Source organism: Rhinolophus hipposideros (genome assembly GCF_964194185.1).
Source record: "Rhinolophus hipposideros genome assembly, contig: HAP1_SCAFFOLD_30, whole genome shotgun sequence".
NCBI lineage: Eukaryota > Metazoa > Chordata > Mammalia > Chiroptera > Rhinolophidae > Rhinolophus > Rhinolophus hipposideros.
The window spans coordinates 245842-267422 of record NW_027669000.1 but is presented as its reverse complement, the minus strand read 5'-3'; the positions used below and the strand labels follow the sequence as shown (position 1 = coordinate 267422).

At 37.2% G+C, this 21581-nt stretch overlaps 1 protein-coding gene across 1 annotated transcript in view; it reads left to right on the top strand.

Moving 5' to 3' along the window:
- Positions 1–3375: 3375 nt before the first annotated feature.
- The window catches only part of LOC308495719 (uncharacterized protein), a gene marked incomplete at both ends in the record, with an annotated part of 154278 nt that continues 136072 nt past the window's right edge, over positions 3376–21581 (top strand). The window contains 4 exons of the mRNA XM_081080704.1: positions 3376–4221; positions 5576–5725; positions 8837–8907; positions 9247–9340. Coding sequence (XP_080936830.1) covers positions 3376–4221; positions 5576–5725; positions 8837–8907; positions 9247–9340 — 1161 coding nt within the window. The remainder of the gene's footprint in view (positions 4222–5575; positions 5726–8836; positions 8908–9246; positions 9341–21581) is intronic.

Genomic DNA, 21581 nt, shown 5'->3' with positions numbered 1-21581 from the left:
AGTGCTGAATCCTCAAAGGTGAAAAGAAATTTTCAGAATAGTAGAGGAAAACATTTCAGATGTAAGGAAGGGTGTACACTGATAAATGCATCAGAAGTAAGTCATTCTGGAAACAATGAATGACATTGCAGTTGAATCTTAGGGTGTTGTTCAAAAGGTATGTTATGAGGTAGAGAACAGAGTATATAGTGCAACTCGATGTGTTTGTACTGCATTTCTAAATTGTAGGGTTTTTTTCTGATTGTTTTTCCATCGATGTTCATTGAATGAATTTGTGGATGAATTTTTGACATGTTTGTATGCCTTTCACTTTGTGACATCTCATATTTCCCAAATGGTTTGTTAGCTAATTAGAAGTGTTAGCTAATTAGAAGTATTTCTTAAGTAAAGTAAATATTCAGGAAAAGATGACGCTTAATTTGAAGTCTCAGTTGATAAGATGTTATTTTCTGTATTTATAAAGATTATAGCTTTTATCTAATTGTTCTAAGTAGTTCGTTTTAACTAATACATAGATTTGTCAGCAGGACAACACCTAGGAATGACATCAGAGGAAGGACAAGCGAGGCTTGATGGAAATGAAAAGAACTACACACATGTATGTGAAATTCAATTTTAAATTTCTAGTATAATACGGTTTTCTGTGCTTTAATAATATAATAGAGTCCAATTGAAATTACCTTCCATGCTAGCCTTTTAGAGTCAAAAGGTCATAACTGAATGATATTTATAACATTTGAACTAGTTACAAAACTTAAAATGTTGTTAGAATCTATAGATATTCGTAGCTCAACTTTATCTTTGGATTGAGGCAAAAATAATAATAAGAAAGTCCTGAATGTTGTTTGCTCCTTTAATTTTTATAACTCCCTTAAATAAAAAAGAAAGTAACATCAAATATTGAATCACATGATGAGACAGTTGAAATTATGAACCATGTAAAAATGATGGCCACTGATTCAGGCTCCCGTGAAAGGAGTCATGATTTTCAGGGGTTCAAAATGTGCAGTTCCATATGGCTGGTCACTAAGGCCAAGGTTAGAGATGGATTCTTCCTTGTGACCTCTGTGTAATGGACTCTGCGTCTACATTCAGGGAGAGAATGGGGTCATGCACTCAACTCAACTGCTTTTTAAGAGAATCACATCTTCTCAGGATGGGACCTTTGGTTGTTAGGACACAAACAGTAACTTTCTAATATCTTTCCTTTCAGTGTAGGAAATCAGTAAATATGATTTAATTTTTTGTCTGCTCTTACTAGTGGGTATTGAATAAGTTAGAATTGGATGCAACAGATAATTATACCAATGTATAACACAATGTGTAACACTCATAGTGTATAATGTGAATTAATATTTAGGAATTTACTTCTCTTACTGATTGATGTTAATGATGTGGGCTTCTAATTAAAGTTTGCCTATTCTCCAGTTATTAATCTTTAAAAGATATTCTTAAATTCACTGTAGGGGCTCACTATTTAAGACATGGTGAGGTGAACTATTTTAAATGAGAAAGCCTCTGTGACATTAAAAATCATCTACTGTTTCATTTTTTGGGTGGATTTAACATATAACCAATTGTTTAGTTCAAACAGTGACAAAATTAGTTTTGCGGATTCATGTTTTTCTTCTAATTTAGACTAAGGCAAGTTATTTTTCACTTTCTAATTAAAGTCCGATAATTTGGGAGTAAGTAAACGTAGATTAAGATTTTTAACAGTTAAATTTTAGTTATATTCTAATTTTTCTTTGTTCATATTCGATTCTCTAGGTTGTACAAGAGGAAAACAACACTCAGAGGCCACTTTCCCGAGAACAGGACAACAAAATATTACATGACACAGTTCTGACCAATTGCCTTCAACAACAAAAGGAGACAGAAATAAATCTTAAGAAAATGAATTCTGAGGTATTTTGTTTAGTCATTTTCAAATATGTGTGTATGTACATATTTTAAAAACCAATGTTGTACATATGGGAATTGTAGAGGATTTTAAAAGTGTGTGTGTGTGTGTGTGTGTGTGTGTGTATTTTAGGGAGAATGGCATTTTTGGTCCATTGCAATAAATGATATTCTTGATTGAAATCCTTTTATGTCCAACAGTCAAGTAGTGACGTTCCCAATGTGTCATCTAAAGGGGAGGCTTTCAATACTTTTTACAGGGATCGATGAGCTTTCTACAATCTCAAAACTATTGCTACTAATAACAGAAGTTTCAGTTGGAGGCAGTGGTTTCATCCCCTTGCTGTATTAGTAGAGAGGTTAGTTTTCACTTCCGCTGATTGTAAGCAGTTGAAGTATAGCCAGTGCAGAGACCATCTTTTAGATCTCATTCTCCTACTTTTGAGAAAAGGAACAATTTGTTCCAAGTAGAGTCCTATTTCAGTGCTAGGAACTTTTGAAGAAAATTGTATGCCATGATGCATACTTAGTGATAATTTATTGGTGAGTATTTTATTCAAAGAAGTCAGTGTATTTTCCCCTATTTCACATTTATTTCTCCTTTAAACATTATGAAAAGGAAACAACACTTATGTAGCAGCAAATAATCTCACTACTTTCTAAGAAGAGCTCTATAATTTTTAGCCTATTTACCCTGAGTTTTTTGAAATCTAAGGCTTCTTTTGAATTTATATATTTACACTAGAAGAGCAGCAAGCACCCTATTGTAGAGTCCAAAGTCCTGGGAAAAAATCCTGAACTTGCTCATCTTTTTAATCATTCTATTTGAAATTGTGATAACGAAATGAGTTCATTGATGTATAAAGAACTGCTTAGCGCAATGCCTAGATTTATCAGTGATTAGTAGATTTAATCTTATAAGTGACTCTGAAAATATTAGAAAAGTAAAATATCTTTTGAGTATTCTTGGGAAAAAAATTCTAGGAAATGTAATCAGTCCAAATGTATGCAGAGTGAATACTCTTACTGTGGGATAAGTGTATATTCAGATGGTGACCTTTTAAATTGTAGTCAGACTTCTTAATCTTCTATTTCATGCCTTCTGGGTTTGCTGCCTTTCCAGTTCTGAGGCTCTTAAAATTCCCTTATGATTTTAAAATTCTCTTTTTCACTTTCATGGATTCAGCATCTTATATTAATCTTTTTTTAACTTTGGGGAATTTATGCTTGTATGAAGTTGGAGGTTTGGATTCAACATTGTATATTTTCAGTGGAATATCCAACTACTGCAACCTTTTCATTATATAAACATTTAGGTTCTTCTTTAATTTCAGAGGATATCATGATATGTCATTTCATTGAGTGCTAGCTACAAGTCTCCTTTGTTTTACTTAGGATTCTGAGAGTTACGAGAAAGACCTGTTGCGTGAAAAGCACGTGTTGCAGGATGAAATCGCCATACTAAGACTGCAAATGGAAACACTCAAAACTCAGAATCAGGAAGTGGAAAATAAATACTTTGAGGACACTGCAAATGTAAAAGAAAAGAAGGACCATCTTCAAAAAACAATAAAACAGAATGACAAAACGCTAACAAAAACAGTATTTGAATATAACAGACAGCTTAATGTCCCAACAGCTGAGAATACAATGCTGAACTCTCAACTGGAGAACGAAAGACAAAGCAAAGAAAGATTGAAAACAGAAGCGGAATCCGACCATCATTATGAGCTTAGTAAGCAATTAAGACACCTACAAAATCATTTCCAGGGATTAAAAGATGAATGCTTGCATTTCGTGGACAACATCGGGTTTGCTATGTGTAACCTAAAAGAAAACAGTGAGATTCATTCTCAGCAACTTTCTAAACCTGGAAGTAAATCCAATAGCTTAGACACTGAGCTCCCTCAAACAAGATATGCTGTCAGAGAAAGGACATTGGTTGCTGAACCTGTACTGAAAGACCTAAACCAAACTCAGTGTCAAGAGGAGGAAATTGAACACATGAATCAAAGGGAACCAGAAAAATTGAACCCGTATACTGGAAAGCTGGAATCCCTAAAGGAGGAAAGATCTGACCTACAGAGTGGAAACATGCTTCTTCGAAGGCAACTGGATGATGCGTTCCACAAAAGTGACAATAATGAAAAGTCAGGAATGAATATTGAAGAGCAGCTTCAGGGGCTTAGAAAAGTGCTTCAAGCTGAATGTGAAAAACAAGATGCTGTGTTGAAAGAGAGCCATAAGGAGTTAGTCAGCAAATTGAATCACTTGAAAGGAAGAATGTGCCAGTATGAAAACGATAAATCAGAAAGAGAGGTAAGTATCCAGAAAGATAGTTTTCACATTTCCTGAAAGAAAATTCAATGTTCAAATATTTGATGATGGCTAAATGTTGAATCTAGCAGAATATTAAAAATATAGAGATTACAAATGTATTTGCTCTAACAGCTTAAAAGCATACATTGTATCCAGCAAACAAAACTTAGACCTATGAGGTGCTTTACTTGGAGTAAAGGCATTGTGTTGACTATGAAATTTTAAGGTATAAATTGTTATTAGATACATGTTGATATGAATGATTTAGTCTTATACTGCTACAATAATAATTTTCATCTTTCTGTTACCACATTGTAAGACCATTATGAAGCAGATGAATGGAAATGCTCCTATGCAAACAGTTTTTAGAGATAAAGGTTCAATTAAGTGGATTACCTAGAAAGTTAATTCTAGATTTCCCACATGAACTGAAGTGTAGATGCTGTCCCTTTCCCTCAGTAGTTTCTTCCACATTTTAGTTGGTATAATTTTGTTTTTATTCATGTCAATTTGATATAAATTGGAACTATTTCAGTCTCAAATAATGTATTCTTAGGACCTGTGACCTCTTTAAAGGCAGCTAATTTTTCATTAAATCATAATTTGGGACAAATGTGAGGAGTTTTATCAAAACTCTACTTGATTTAATCTTCCCACTGCTATGTATAATTGTCCTTGACTATTTTTACAAATTCATTTTTTCTCATCACAAGGCCCATTTACTATCATTTGGACATAAGTTTATCCATTTCAAAGAGATTTGTAGCGGTCTCTGATTTATTAATTTGGCACTGGGTCTCCATTTTCAGATGAGTGAGGGGAGGCAGGATTCATGTGTAGCAGGAAGGGAGGTCCAGGCCACGTTACCTGGGGCCCTGAAGACCACTGAAATGAGTTCGCTTTTCTTCTAAGATACAGGAATCTATTGGAAGGTTGTGAGCAGTGGACTGCATATGTGAGGACCTGTGAAGTCAATTTAAGCCTGTGATGAAAAAGGGGGAAAAACATTCCACAATGTATACTTGACGACCACTAGTCCCACCGACATACCAATTTCCCCTTGAGATGTCAGTAGATTGTTAAGCTTTGCTGCTTCATCAGGGGAAGTAGAGAGTGGGGCTGAATCTGTTGTTCAAGTAACCTTCGTAATAGTGAGTGGGCAGCAGGATAACACCTTCTGTGTCTTACCCAGATTCAGTAGACAGAATTGTGTCCAAAAGAAGAAAAGAAGGTGAACTGATGCATGGGGTGATCTTTTTCGAGTTACATATTATATTAATATGTTAGAGTTAGCAAATTTTAACATAATTTAATAGATGTGATTATAAGATCACTAACAGAATCATCTTCCTAGGTGCTTGGGAGACAATTTCAACAAGAGCTACCTGATTCCACAAAAAAACTGTCTATGTCAGAGGCTTCACTGGAGGTTAGATCACATTACCGTATGAATTCAGAAGCTGAGACACAGGATTTCAAGACATTAGAGCATATCAGGAGTCAGGTATGTGTGAAATGTAACCTGTCAAGTGTTCATCTATAATTGATCAATATAAAGTGTTTTAGGATCCTGATTTTCAAGGCAGCTTTCTTTTGTGTTTTCGTTGTAATTAATTTATTATAATTTTATTATCTTTATAATGCACTTCTTCCTTAAACTCTGGCTTCCATCCTGCTATTTGCATTGTATGTTTTTTCTTATAGTCTATACCCTTGGTAACATTGAGGAATAGGCAGCATTCCTCATAGAAATCGAGGGACTTTTTTCCTACTACACTATATTGTATAGTGATATGTCCATTACCCGGATGAGGCAGCCATTTAAAATCAGAAGATAATGTTTACTAGAACGAGTCAGAAATTTGTCTTATTTCTTATCATCACTTTTGTAAATGGTTACAGCATTGGTATATATTTCATGGACTTCAGACTAACTTGTACAGAAAGTTCAGTATACAAACCAGTTGAAGTAGGCATTGCCTTCATTTTGTTTTCATTTTAGAATTATTGTAAAAGTGTAGAAATATGTTGATCATTATAGTATGCACACCCACAATAGAGAATTAAGAAAATAATCCAGATTCACTATATTTGTGTGTTTTTTAATCTTCATTGGGATGCAATTCCCATATCATATTTCACCACTTAAAATATACAATTCAATATCTCTTGTTACATTCAGAGAATTGTGGAATTATCACCACAATTATAAAACATTTCCATCACCCCCAAAAGAAACCCCACATCCCTTAGCTGTCACCCTATCTTCCTGTCTCTCCCAGCCTCAGGCAACCACCAATCTACTTTCTGTCTCTGTAGATTTGCCTACTTTGGATATTTCATGTAAATGGAATCACACGATTTGAGGTCCCTTGTGACTCGCTTCTTTCATGTAACATCACGTTTCCAGGGTTCCACCGTGTTGTAGCACATATCAATTGTTAGCTATTTCTTCCTGTTGCCCAACGTTGCTTCACCTTGTGGACAAAATACTTACCCATTCATCAGTTGATGGAACTTTGTGTTGTTTCCACTTTTTGGCTGTTAATAATTCTGCTATGAACACGAGTTTACAAGTTATGGTGGGAGCCAGTGTTTTGATTTCCCTGCCCCCGGATTTCTGGCTCCCAATCTGGCTTCTCCGTGAAGCTTTCTCTGACTGTTTGAACTCTCATTGAACTCGTGTTCCTCAGCACTTGTCAGATAGTCTGTGCAGAGCAATCAAGCCCTACATTTGACATAGTTTCAATTTTTCATGAGAGAGAATTCTGTCTTTCTATGTATAAGTTTGTCTAAGGGGAAATAGTATTTGATATGATGGCACCTATCCTTGTATAAATTGAAAATGTTTTCTTCAACAGTTGTTTGGATAAAATTAAATATTTTATACCAAACCAATACTTGCCCTTGGAGACATTGATATAATTAAACTTTTATTCTGAAAGTATTTTTCACAATTATATATAAAACTGAAAGCACGAATCTAATAGAAAATTGTTCAGTGAAATGCTCAATTTCCCCCTCTCCGTGAAAATAAAAATATAAAATAAAAGGGAGCCAGCCCTTCCTGTCTGCAGCTAGCCAGGGTGTACAGGTCGATAGCACGTTCTAACTACAGCTCTGAGGACGGCTTTTCTGATCTGCCAGAGCGTGCTGCTTCCATCTGCTCCTCTGAGTTCTGACACATCCCCACAGAACTAGTTGCTGGGAAGGAATTCATTTGGGAAGTTGGCTTTAGCACTAGAGTCCGTTATTTCCATGACAGTGGCTTTACCCTGCCTCTCACAGTCATATAAATTGTATGCTCAATCCAGGAGGTGGTATTTGCATTGTAGTCCATACTCATTACCCACTGAGTGTACAGAGACATAGGAACGTATACATTATTAGAAGCAGAGAAAATGTACTGTTGGCTCTTGGAATTGGGAAAAGGATTTTAGTACTGGGGTTATATTCTAGGCTTAATGTTCCCCATTTGCTGACATTGCCGATAGTTTGATGAATGATTTCAGTGTAACTGGTGTACTCTTACACTGGTTCCACTTCCATTGGCATCCCATCTGTGTAAAATATCAAATTTTATTAGAACATAAAATACAGCAACAATAATAATGCTAACTGCAAACCCTTTGGTTTTACTGTGTGCCATGTCCTTTTCTATTACATATGTTCCCTAATCTAATCTTCCCAATATCCCAGTGAGGTAGATGCCACTATTGTCTCATTTTATACATGAAGAAACTGAGACCCAAAAAATTTAAGTATTTTGCTCAAGGTTACCCAGCTAATAACTGGTGGACTTGGGATAAAAACCCAGGCATTTTGGCTCTTATTTAGTTACTGCCCCTCAAACTATTCCATGACTATCTGACTGCCCCCAAGAGTAGCCTGTTAACTTTCATAATCACTGGAATAGCCTGGTAATTCACGTATGTGAATATTTAAAATTAGAGTTGATGGGATGCTTGGAATACAGTATGTTTGACTTCTTGGGTCATTTGTACTACAAGGTATGATAATTAAGTGTGAGAACTCATTCAAGAAAAAGTGCTACATACCTCGTTGCTGAATATCACTGCGGTCACAAAGCTCCCTTTGGGAAGCTATGCACCAATGCCACCGCCTAATTCACAGTTCATAGCAATTTTGGAACTCTTTTTCTGGAATGGCCATCATTGCTATCATCATATTACCCTTGATGTCCTGAATGTCATCAAATAGTCTTCATTTCCATATTTTCTTTCTCTTTGGGTAATGACATATTTAGTCATTGGGGGCCAGATCAGGTGAGTAAGGAGGGTGTTGCAATAAAGTTATTTGTTTACAGGCTAAAAACTCCCTCACAGACAGTGCCGTGTGAGCTAGTGCATTGTTGTGATACAAGAGCAATGAGTCGTTGGCTAAAAGTTCAGGTCATCTTAACTTTTTCACACAACCTTTTAAGCACTTCCAAAGAGTAAACTTGGTTAACTGTTTGTCCAGTTGGTAGAAATTCATAATGAACAATCCATCATATATATTAAAAAACGGGGAGCAACATCATTGCAACAAGTTTACGAACTTAATTGTCCGATGTCATAGATCATCAGTAAACATAACTTTTTCTTTATTTTAGCTGCAAGAAGCAGGAGCTCGACATCCAGAGGATGCACGATGCACTGAGAAGATGCAAGATCACGTGCAAAAGTATAAGTTAAAGCAGCACAGAAAATAACTTGAGTATTTATAAAGCAGATGTGTAGTGTAGTATGACCATTAGATCAGTTATAACAATAAACACATGAGTGTGAACCTGGGTCAAAATGGCAGCTTTGAGCTACCTTGAAAAGAATAATTTGTGTACATTATCTCTAATTTTGCACATTATGCAAAATTCACAACTAGAAAAACGGCACAATTGCCAAATCATGTGCTTTTCAAATTGTAAGATTTTATGTAGTTGCACCTTAGATATTTGTTCAGCGATTATGTGGTATGCTTTAAAGTCAATGTGTGAGAATAATTATGTCAAAATATTCACTTTAGGCTTGAAGCTGAAAATATTGACCTAATACCGACAATTCAAAAGCTAGTGGGCATAATCGAACAGCTTCTCAGGCACCTGTCAGGTACAAGTTTGGTAAGTGAATCTCTTCATTTCTGTCATACTGCAAAGGAATTTCTATGTTTGTCATAGTAGCACATAAGGATATTTTAGACAATAAGAACAGTCTCATTAATAAAAGTACTGAATTCATGTTGATACTACTTGCTGGGAGTAATGTAATTTCTCTCTACAGAGAAAGAAATCTCAGTTCATAAAATTAATGATTTTTGTAGTAAGGTTTTTATAGAAAAACATTGTGATAGTCTAAAGGCAACATTTGATATATACCACATTTCATTTATCCTTTCGTTTGTCCAACATTTCAGTTTTTCCAACTGTTGGCTGTTGCTAATTATGCTGCCACAAACATCGGACTACAAATATCTGTTTGAGTCCAGGCATTTGAGTAATGATTTGATCCAGAATTCTGAATTTCCCTTGAAATCTAAACCCTTTAGTGAGATTTGGAGAATGAATTACTTTTTGTTTTTTTAATTAAATTTATTGGGGTGACAATTGTTAGTAAATTTACATAGATTTCAGGTGTAGAATTCTGTACTACATGGTCTATAAATCCCATTGTGTGTTCACCACCCAGAGTCAGTTCTCCTTCCATCACCATATATTTGATCCCCTTTACCCTCATTACCCACCCCCCACCCCCTTACCCTCTGGTAACCACTAAATTATTGTCTGTGTCTATGAGTTTTTGTTTCTCATTTGTTTGTCTTGTTCTTTTTGGTTTATATACCACATATCAGTGAAATCATAGGGTTCTCTGCTTTTTCTGTCTGACTTATTTCACTTAGCATTATACTCTCAAGATCCATCCATGTTGTCACAAATGCTCCTATATCATCTTTCCTTAACGCCGAATAGTATTCCATTGTGTATATGTACCACAACTTCTTTATCCATTCATCTATCGAAGGACATTTAGGTTGTTTCCATGTCTTGGAAATAGAGAACAAAAAGACAATAGAAAGAAATTAATGTGACAAAAAGCTGGTTCTTTGAAAAGATTAACAAAATCGACAAACCCTTGGCTAGACTCACTAAGATGAAAAGAGAGAAGACACTAATTAACAAAATCAGAAATGAAAAAGGGGAAGTTATCACGGACACCACAGAAATACAATCTGCTACTCTGTGTCTCTTTATTGGTGAGTTTAGTCCATTTACATTTAGGGTGATTATTGATATGTGAGGATTTCCTGTCATTCTGTCTTTAGTTTACTGGTAAGGCTGTGTCTCCATTGTTTCTTTGCCTTTTTGTTGTTGTCTGTTTTTTCTGTGTGGTGGTATTCTATGATGTTTCCCTCTGTTTCTTCTTTTATTACAGTATATATTTCAGATTTGGATATTTTTTGAGTGGTTACCCTTGAGTTTCTGTAAAAGAAAGTTTGAGTATTCCAGTATTTAGAGTATTCCAGTTTCTTCAGTACGCTTACTTTCTCTATTCCCATATTCCAGTTCAGGCCTTTACGCTCCCCCTTTTTATGTTTCGGTTGCCACAAGTTGTCCCTGTTGATGGTGGTCTAATAGCCTCCTTTAGTATTTCTTGTAGTGCAGGTCGTGTATTAGAAAATTCCCTCAGCTTCTGGATATCTGGAAAGGTCTTTATTCCTCCTTCATATCTAAAGGAGATCTTTACTGGATATATTATTCTTGGCTCATGATTTCTCTTTCGATATTTTGAATATTTGGTTCCATTCCCTCCTAGCTTGTAGAGTTTCTGCTGAAAAATCTGATGATAATCTACTGGGCTTTCCTTTGTAAGTTACCGTCTTCTTTTCCCTGGCTGCCTTGAGGATTCTTTCTTTGTCATTGATTTTAGACAGCTTCAATACAAGTGCCTTGGAGAAGGCCTGTTGGGATTGAGGTAATTAGGTGTTCTATTTGCTTCTTGGATTCGAGGATCCAATTCTTTCCACAAGTTTGGGAAGTTCTCATCGACGATTTGTTTGAATATATTCTCTGTTCCCTTCCCTCTTTCTTCTCCTTCTGGTATGCCCATTATTCTTATATTGCTCTTTCTGATGGAGTCAGAAAGTTTTTGTAGAGTTCTTTCATTTCTTTTAAGTCTCAAGTCTCTTCCTTCTTCCCTCTGTGTAAATTCCAGGTTCCTATCTTCGATGTCACTGATTCATTCCTTTATCTGGTCAAATCTACTACCTAGGCTGGATATTTTATTGTTAATTTCTTCTATTGAGTTCTTAATCTCCAGAAATTCTATTTGGTTCTTTTTCAAGATTTCAATCTCTTTTGTAAAATGCTCATGGTGTTCTTTGATTGTGTTTCTGAGTTCATTAAATTGCCTTTCTGTGTTTTCTTGCATCTCGTTCAGTTTTTTCAGAATTGCGATCTTGAATTCTCTGTCATTTAAATCACAAAGGTCCATATCTCTAAGTTCCTTTTCTGGAGACTTTTCACTTTCTTTCTGAGCTATCTTGTTGCCATGGTTATTCATGGCAATCACTGATTTACTATTTCTCTTCCTAGACATCTACAGGAGTGGCTTCTGCAACAGGTTGATAGGTATGCGAAGAGGTTTTGAAGTTCCAAAGCTCTTTCTGCACCAGATTCAGAGCCCGTATGTTTCAGCAGTTCTGTTTACTCCTGCAGGGATCCGCCCAGATAGGTGGGGCCAGGGGCGGGGTGAGTTGTGAGAGGTGGCCCAGAGCAATGGCTGCGACCACCACCACAGCCAGTCCTGCTTCCACAGCTCCCTCCCCTTTGCCGGAACTAGTTGAGCTGCGAATCTGTGTCTGCGGTCCACAGTTCTCAGAGCAGCAAATATTCTGTCCTTTGATCCGACACTGCTACTTTATCGCTTTAGCACCGGGCAGGTGGGGGCAGGGCGAGCTCTGGGAGGGTAGGGAGGGGGCGGCTAGTCTCCGTGTCTAGGGCTTCCGTTCTCCGCTCGGCAGTGAGGGCTTAAACCATCGATTTCAGCCCTCTTCCCTCAGTCTTTGCTCCAAGGTCTGCCGTGAGCGAGCGTTGTGTTCAGCAGTTTTGTATGCTGCCCCCTCAGCCCTGTGGGCCGTAAGCGGAGCACTAGCAGTTCGAGTCCTTCCCTCTCCCGCAGCTGCGGAAGATCCGGGAGCAGCGGGCTCCGAGCACTGAGCTAGGTCTGCATCCTGCGTCCGCACTTCTCCTCTCCCTCCTCCCCCGCTCGCGCGATTCACCCACCTGGAGGTGAATTCAGTAGTGGGCCTCTTCATCTTGCCTGTCTGCTGTGCAAGGAGTCCTTTGTGGAGTTATTGTTGTCTGATTCGTTGTAAATTCCAGGGGAGCGTTACAGAGGCTCACCTCACGCCGCCATTTTTTTCGGTCTCCAGAATGAATTACTTTTAATGTTCTAATTTGTTTTCTTCGTCATTAACGAATACTGGGTCATTGTGCAAATGTTTCCCGAAAAGAATATACTTTTCTCTTTGTTGGATTTTGAAAAAGAAAAGAGATGCCAGTGTAAAAGTAGAAATGAATGCCCAAGTAAGGCCTTACATAGTAACATAGTGCTTCTAGCTTTACAAGTTTAGAAACTAATCTTTTTCCCTTCACTTGAGTTAATCATACACCTTTAAAGATTTAACAGTTTGATGTCAGAAAAGATTGATGTGTCATCCAGGATGACAATTTCCTGATGGACAGTGAAAACCATATCACTATTTCCTAAGCAGAACAACATTCCCCTGCCATCCTCCTGTCCTCTGTAGGAGAGGCTCCCTAGGATTTCCCATCATAAGATCGCATTGTGACCCGAGGTGGACCATTGACGTAGATGTACTTTCCAGCTGGTGTCTTTCAGTCACAGTAGCCAGGTCTAAGCAATTTCATTAAACAGACATGCCCATCAAGGGAAACAGAATATTGTGCTGATGGTCCTTCTTGTGGCCAAAGAAACTTTGAAAAAAATTTTTGTCTAGACTTCTTGTCAATTAAGTCACATTATGTTAGCATACTTTTCATAGGAGTGACATGATAATGTGTTGATAAGGAGTCTTACATGAATGTGAGTTCCATGAGTTGTCACATCACAGTTTTATAGAGAAATCTATTATATTAAGGTATCAAAAATTGAAAAATTGGGGATTTGTGGTCAAGATGGCAGAGTAAGTAAATGCCATGCTTGCCTCCTCTCACGACCACATCAAAATTACAACTAAACTACAGAACAATCATCACTGAGCATCACCTGAAGTCTAGCTCAACCAAAGTCGTCCTACTTCTAAGGACATACAGAAGAAGTCACCTCGAGACTGGTAGGAGGGGCAGAAAAACAGAACAAGCTGACGCCAGACCCCTGTGTGACTGTTAAAAGTCTAGAGGGATATCTTGGTTGTGGAGGTCCACCTGGGGTGCGAGGGGACCCAGCTCCACACCAGGCATCCTAACCCAGGATTCCAGTGCTAGAGAGAGATGTCCCTATAGCTTCTGGCTGTGGAAACCACTGGTCATTCTGGCTGGGAGAGATGAAGCGTGGCTAGAGTCCCAGTTGATTCTCTTATAGGGCTTGGAATGGGCTTACTAACTGACAGATTCGTTTGCCCCGAACTCCAACACTGGGCAGTAGTTCAAAAGATGTCAGGGATATAAGGGCAGGAACTAAGTTTTCTGGTTTTAGGGTGATGGCTGGAAGGGAGCTTTCTCCCACACAGAGGTGCTTGTAGAATCCTTTGTTTCTGTACTGCTCCATCACCCATCGCAGTGTGAGACATAGATGGCCGCCATCTCTTGAGTCTACATCAACCTGGCTAACACTGTCCACCCCACCCTGGTGATTCCCTGAGAACCTGCCCCACCCAACTTGAGAGCCAACCCAAGCTGCTTTCAGTGCCTTTTCCAAAAAAAAATCCTGTCTTGGCTCATGCTGCAGGCTTACCTAAAATCTCTCAACGGTTCACAAAACTCAAACAAGTGTTATGTGGCTTCAGCTGTCCTTTACTTCTTGCTGTGCAGACCCAAGATGGCACTAGTGGCAGCTGGCTGTGGTTCGCAACTGGAACTCTTGAGGTACCTCTGAACCCAGTGCAGGTGGCAGCCATCTGTGTCCTGCTTTGTGGTCAAGATAGTTGGCCCCAGACAGGACACAGGCTGCGGCTGGTCTTGGCCTGTAGCTGGGCCACTGACAGGAGTCCCTAGGGCTAACACAACTGGTGATCATCCTTGAACAGAGCTGGAGCATCACCTGGATGCCACCAAGGAAGACACAACCAAAGTGCACACAGGGCAGACACCAGTGCCCTGCTAAAGCAAATCCTGCTCTATAGAGGCAGCCCGTGCCAAAACAGCTCTTCCACTGTAGTCATGGTCAGTCCACACAACCAATCAGCCTGAGCATCAATACCTCCCATTGACATACAAAGAGCAACAGAGGCTGAACTACAACAGGAGAGCACAGAGAACTCACACAAGGGGCACACCTGCAGCACCCGGCTCTGGTTAACAAGTAGACTGTGCCACGGGGCCCCACAGGACACCTACTATCTAAGGCCACTCAAATAGTCCTGGGAGACACAGCCGTCCTACCTCATACACAGAAACGATCACAAGGAAGAAGCCAACATGGGGAGTCAAAGAAACATGCCAAATAAAAGAACAGAACAAACTTCCAGAAAAATATTGAGCAAGATAGAGACAAGCAATCTATCAGATGCAGAGTTCAAAACACTGGTTATAAGGATGCTCAGTGATCTCAAGGAGAACTTCAACTAAGATATAGGAAACATAAAAATGAAAATAGAAAACATAAAAATGAATCAGTCATAAGTAAAGAATAAAATAACTGAAAAAGCAAATGTCTTAGAGGGAATGAAAAGCTGATTAGATAAAATAGAGGATCGAATCAATGATTTAAAAGATATGGTAGCAGAGAATACCCAATCAGAACAGTAAAAATAATTCAAAAAATGAGGATCGTTTAAGGGACCTCGGGGACAATGTCAAGCATACCAACATTCTCATCATATGGGGTACTACAAGAAGAAAAAAGATATGAAGGAATTCAACCTGTACTTGAAGGTATAATGACTGAAAACTTCCCTAAATTGGTGAAGGAAATGGACATATAAGCCGAGAAATCACAGAGTCTCAAAGAAGATGAGCCCAAACAGGCCCATACCAAGATACAACATAATTAAAATGCCAAAGTTTATAAGTAAATAAAGAATTTTAAAAACAGCAAAAAAAAAAAAAACAGTTAGTAACCTATAAGAGGGCACCCAACAAGGAAAAAGCAGTTAGTAACCTAAAAGGGAGCACCCATAAGACTATCAGCTGATTTCTCAACAATAATTTTGCAGGCCAGACGGGAGGGCACGAAACATTCAAAGTGATGAAAGACTCTCCTACAGCTAAGATTTCTCTACCCAGCAAAGCTATCATTTAGTATCACAGGACAGATAAAGAACTTCCTGGAGAACAAAAACTAAAGGAATTCATCAGCACCAAACCAGTATTACAAGGAATATTAGGGGGACTTCTTTAAAATACACAAAAAGGAAAGAGCAAAAATATCATTAATAACATGCGGGTAACTACATATCTGTCAATAATTACTTTATGTGTAAATGGATCAAATGCTCCAATCAATGGGGGGAGGGGGGTTCACGGTGTGAGGGATGTAAAAATAAAATAAAATAAAAACTATTTAAAAAAATAAATAAATAAATAAATGCTCCAATCAAAACACGGGGTGGCTCAAAGGATAAGAAAATAAGATCCTTACATATGCTCCATACAAGAAACTCGCTTCAGATCAAAAGACACAGAGACTGAAAATAAAGGGATGGAAACAGATATTTCATGAAAATAAAATAATTTTTAAAGAGCTGTGGGAGCAATACTTATATCATACCATATAGACTTTTAAACAAAGGCTATCACAAGAGTCAAAGAATGACCCAGATATCCCATTTCAGAGTATTTATCCAAAGAAAACAAAAAACGCCAATTCGAGGTGACTTGTACATCCATATGTTCACTGTAGCATTCTTTACAATGACCAACATGCGCATGATGCTTGGATGTCTATCAATGGATAAATGGAAAAGGAGAGATGGTATGTGTTTACAATGGAATATTGCTCGGGGAATATTCCATGGAAGGAAATGGGTTCTTGCCATCTGCTGCGGCATAGATGGACTAGGAGGGAACTGTGCTGAGTGAAGTGTGTCAGACAGACAAATATGCAATGTGATTTTGCTTATACATGGAATTTAAGAACAAAAGAAACAAACTAAAACAAACTCATAGATACAAAGAACATTTTGTTGGTTGCCAGCTGGAAGGGGGTTTGGGAAATGAGTGAAAAGGGGAGGGACTAAGAAGTACAAATTGGTTTTTACAAAGTGGTCATGGGGATGTAGGGTATAGAATAAGGAATATAGTCAATAATATTGTAATCACGATGCATGGTGTCAGGTGAGTACTAGATGGGAGGGGAGTTCGGAGCAGGGTAAAAAAGGTGAAGGGATTAAAAAGTACAAATTGGTAGTTACTAAATAGTCACGGGGATGTAATGTAAAGCATAGGGAATATAGTTAATACTATGACAATAACTAACTATAGTGCCAAGTGGGTACAAAATGAGTCAGGGGGATCACTTCTTAAATTACGTAAATTCTAATTACTATGCTGTACACCTGAAATTAATATGAAATACTATAAAATAACATTTTATATAAATTAATATAAAATAATATTGAATGTCAAAAAATTGAAAAATTTGTAAGCACACCTAAAACTGATTAAGCTTATACCAAAATAATGAAGGACTATAGATTCCTAGGGGAAGTAGTTAGATCTCAACAGAATTATCAGCCACCATAAGGTCTACCCTGTATATCATAAGATTTATAATGACAGGTTTCAACGAATTCAATCAATAGCCCTCACTTCTCTAGAAGACTCTCGTCTCATGATTCCCCCCACGTGAGATATTACCTGAGTTAAGATATTTGATTCACACAATGTTGAGAGGAAGCATCTGGACTGGGAAGAAAGGATAGCTGCAACTGACTTAAGCCTTCAAACAAGATAGTGGAGTGTACTTGTGAAAGGAATTTCAGAACACTACCATAGGTCAGGTCAGGTCCCAAGGAACAGGAAGTTATTCAATAGAGCAAACAAAAATGGAAAGGCGAATAGTGGATAATGTGAAGCTTATGAAAAACTTATGCATTCTGAGAGAAAAACAGGACAAAGTATGCTGGTCAACATCCTAAGGGTGAGGAGCTGCCAAGATCCAAAAATAACACTATGCTCACAGTCACAGTGATAAGAATCCCCATAAAATGTACCAGATGAGCTGATCCACAGCAAGTCATGGTGTATGAGTGTGTGGTTGAGGGACACTGTCTATGAGGAGCTCCAGGGGAAAAAGGAAAGTACAGAAGATCTCAGTAAAGGGGTGAAGGCTGCAACTGTAGATGAGGGAATGTGGTTTGAAGCACTGGGATGTAAGGAACTGAGAGCTAAATGCTAAGTACTGACCATCAGGGCTGCTGTTTAGAAATGAGTTGGGCTGAGAAGATCATAGAAAGGGTGTGGGCATCCTTATCAGTTGCTGCTAAGAAGTAAAGCAGGATAAGGACTAAAGAAAGAGATGCCCCTGAAAAAATGTTTTAGTGCACTTATAAGGACAGAAAGTCTGATTCTTATGTAAAAGAAGAGAATAAGTGGCGAAAATATGGACCTGGGGATGAGACCACATATTAAAGAGGGTTAGAGTCTAAGGAGAAAAACAGGATGACAGAAAAAGTTACAGGAATCAAGAAAAAGTTATGTTTTTATATAATATAGAGAAGATAAACTTTAAAGAGAAAAATATTTATTAGAAAAGGAGAAATTGAAACCTATGGAAGAACGCTTACAGAGAATGAGAGTCTTCATCTGATGCTCATGTCAGATTATCACAATGTAAGGGGGACTGCACAGGAAGTTTTCAAAGATTATCGTATGAAAATGTGATTCCATAAACCCTGTAAAATCTTGAAATGTTGATGAAAATGTCTCTGGGAGCATTTCTTGAAACTAAAATGTAAATAGAACCACTATTTAAATCTATTCTTTAACACTTAGTATTTTTACATGTAAAAGCCTCTGTTTTTAAGAAAGTTTGGCAATTTAAATTCCAGGAAACCAATGATGACACTGTAAAATCCATTTCAGCTGTTTTAAGAAATGTCATTGTTTTTGAACTCTGTCCTTATTGGCATCAGGTCTACAACTACATTTTATACACCTGTGTACACATATTACTCGTGAGCTCATGAGGAATAATATTTTAAAGAAAGAAGAGTGAGTCTCTAGATTTTTAAAATTAACTTTCTTTAAAAATGTTTTTCAAAGTCTGAGGATGAAATGGAACAATTAAAGTACTATGAGAAGTTAGAATCTCTGCAATATAATTTGAATCAACAAAAGAAGAAAAATGATGAATTAGAGACAGAGGTTACCAGGTAAGGTTTTAATATTTCAGATCATGTCAACCAATAATTACTATTTAATTATAATTCTTACTTTATGAAAACCTAAGTACAAATGTATTTCATACCTGTAATTTTCATAATTAACCAAGTTATCCTACTTAAGAATTTACATCAGAAACTCACAGCACAAACTTGTGTGAATGCCAAAATATTATACCTACTCTTGAATGATTCCTAAAACTATAATGACAGTGTCTTTTGCATATACTGTCAATTGCACTCTTCCTGGTCTCCCTTGAATCTTTATTTCTGCAGGATGTCTGTGCTCTCTTTGGTAATCTTTCCTTCTTTTAGTAGTGTTCTTCCTTTTGGCATTCTAACAGTTTAATGTCTAAAAACCTATCTGTGGTATTGTGTAACAACATCAGAATTGTTATTGATTTGGCTTCTATGTTCTTTCTACTTTTTTTCAGTTATAAAATATGTCATACATACCAAACCATATGTATAACGTAAAGAAGAATGAGATGAGTAATCATCTCACTCAGATAATAATGGAATCTTTCCCAACGTCTGGGAAGCCCGCACATGGTTTGCTTTCTGTTTACTTGCTGCTTACTGAATGAAGTTTTTTCTCTGATTCTCCTCAGTGTTTTTTCTCCCATGTCACTGTCTTTCTCTGCATTGTTTTGTATTCTTCTCATTTTGTTAACTTTGTGCTAGCAAAGATCTCTTCGTAAAACAGACTCGAAGAGACTGTGACACATTATCTCTCCAATTTCCTTTCTTCTAAAGCCCTGCCCCTTTTCTTTCCCCTCCACTCAGACTTCAGATTTTTCTTTCCGGTTTCTCTTTCTATTTTGAATGATCTCTTGTTGGTATGTACTTTCTTTTCTTCTGGTAGACTGTGGTCAGTAGGCACCGAATGGTATTTTTGTGTCTTTTCAAAACACCCACATGTATTATACTTTCCTTCTTCAGCTTGGATACTGATCTCTGGTTTATAGCTGATATTTAATAATAGGTTAATGTTTGATACTAACAATCTCAAGTAGATATTAATAATACTTTAATTATAAGAACCGTACATTGTTACAATATTAAGTCTGTATCATATGTATCACAATTGTTTTGTTACTTACCTAAGATTATAATTTAATTAGTTTGCTTTCAAACTATTATACTGGAACAAATAGGAGAGGATCATAATTTATAGATTTGTTTATTTTGTATGATAGACATATCATCTCTTTAAATAATTACTAAACATTTACTCTTAAAGAATTTGACTTACTCGTTTTCTACAATTCTGCAGACTGAAGACCCTCTTTCAGAATACAAGGATGCTACATGACAGTCAAAATGGAGAGGTTAGTTTCCTTGGAGATTTAGAACCCAATCAATCTGAAATGGCTATTCAGATGACTAGGTTAAAACAGAAGGTAATTTGTAATCCGTTTGGGACCCAGAAATCACTTAATTTGGGGAAATACAAACCACTCAATGCTTTAAGCAGTACAATATAGATTTCTCCCTTAATTTTACAGACTCAAGCAGTGAAAAAGATAGCTTATTTTTTATATCATTTTTCTATAAAAGGGCATACTGTTACCTCTCCTTTGTCTCAACCCTGGCTAGTGATCTAAAGCCAAGAAGAACACCGTTGCATGACCCCAAAGCACTGGCTCCAATCTTCATTGAGATGTAATGAACATAGCATGCAGTTCCATCATTTAAAGTATGCAGTGCAGTGGCTTTTAGTGTATTCAAAGCTTTATGCAGTCATCATCGCAATCAGTCTTACAACATTTTCATCACCCTGGAAAGTATCCGTGTACTGTTAGCCTTCAGCGTGTGCCAGTCTGCCCTTCCCACTCTTCCTAGCCCTAGGGAACCACTGGTGAACTCTCTGCTCCATATTGTGGTTTTGATGTAGTTTTTCCTGATCACTAATGATGCTGAGCAATCTTTTCACATGCTTATTATCCATTTGTATATCTTCTTTGAAAAACTGTTTATTCAATTCCTTTGCCCTTTTAAAATTGGATTGTCTCTTTCTTGTTGAATTGTAAGAGTTCTTTATATATCCTGGATAAAACTCTCTTATCACATAAGATTTTCAAATATTTCTCCCTTTCATTAGCTTGCCTTTTTAGTCTTTCAATGGTGTCCTTTAAAGCACAGAACTATTTTATTTTAATGCACTCCAGTTAATTTATTGTTCTTAAACACAATTAGAACTCTTTCATGAAGACGTATACCTATGCTTTCTTCTAAGCTTTTCCAATTTTAGCTCTTACATTTTGAGATAATTTTTATATCTGGTATGATGTAGAGCTCTAATTTTTTCTTTTGCATGTGGATATCCAGTTGATCCAGTATCATTTGTTCAAAAGACTATTCACATCCAATTGGATTTTTTGGCACCCTTGTCAAAAATCACTCGACTCTACATATGAGGTTAATTTCTGGACCCTTAATTTTCATTCATTGATCTATAGATCTGTCCTTACGCCATTACCAAATCAAATGTTATGAGAACTCTTTCCCAGTCATCTTGCATATTACTGGATATCTTATGGAATAATAAAATGTCAGTGCAGTGGAGTATCTTCAATTCCACTTCTGTGGAGATGTTTTGCTTCTGGATGAAGCCTGTGGCCTGCTTATGCGTCGGTGACCTTATGACATGATGGGATATTAGGCTTACAAAGTCGACTCGTTCCTTTTGTTTTCTTCATTCAAAACATTAATCTTTAACCCAGTGCCTCCCTTTCACTCCCATTTCCATCAAATGTCAGTAATAGGATCTGATACTTGGTGGACCACTTTCTTCATTT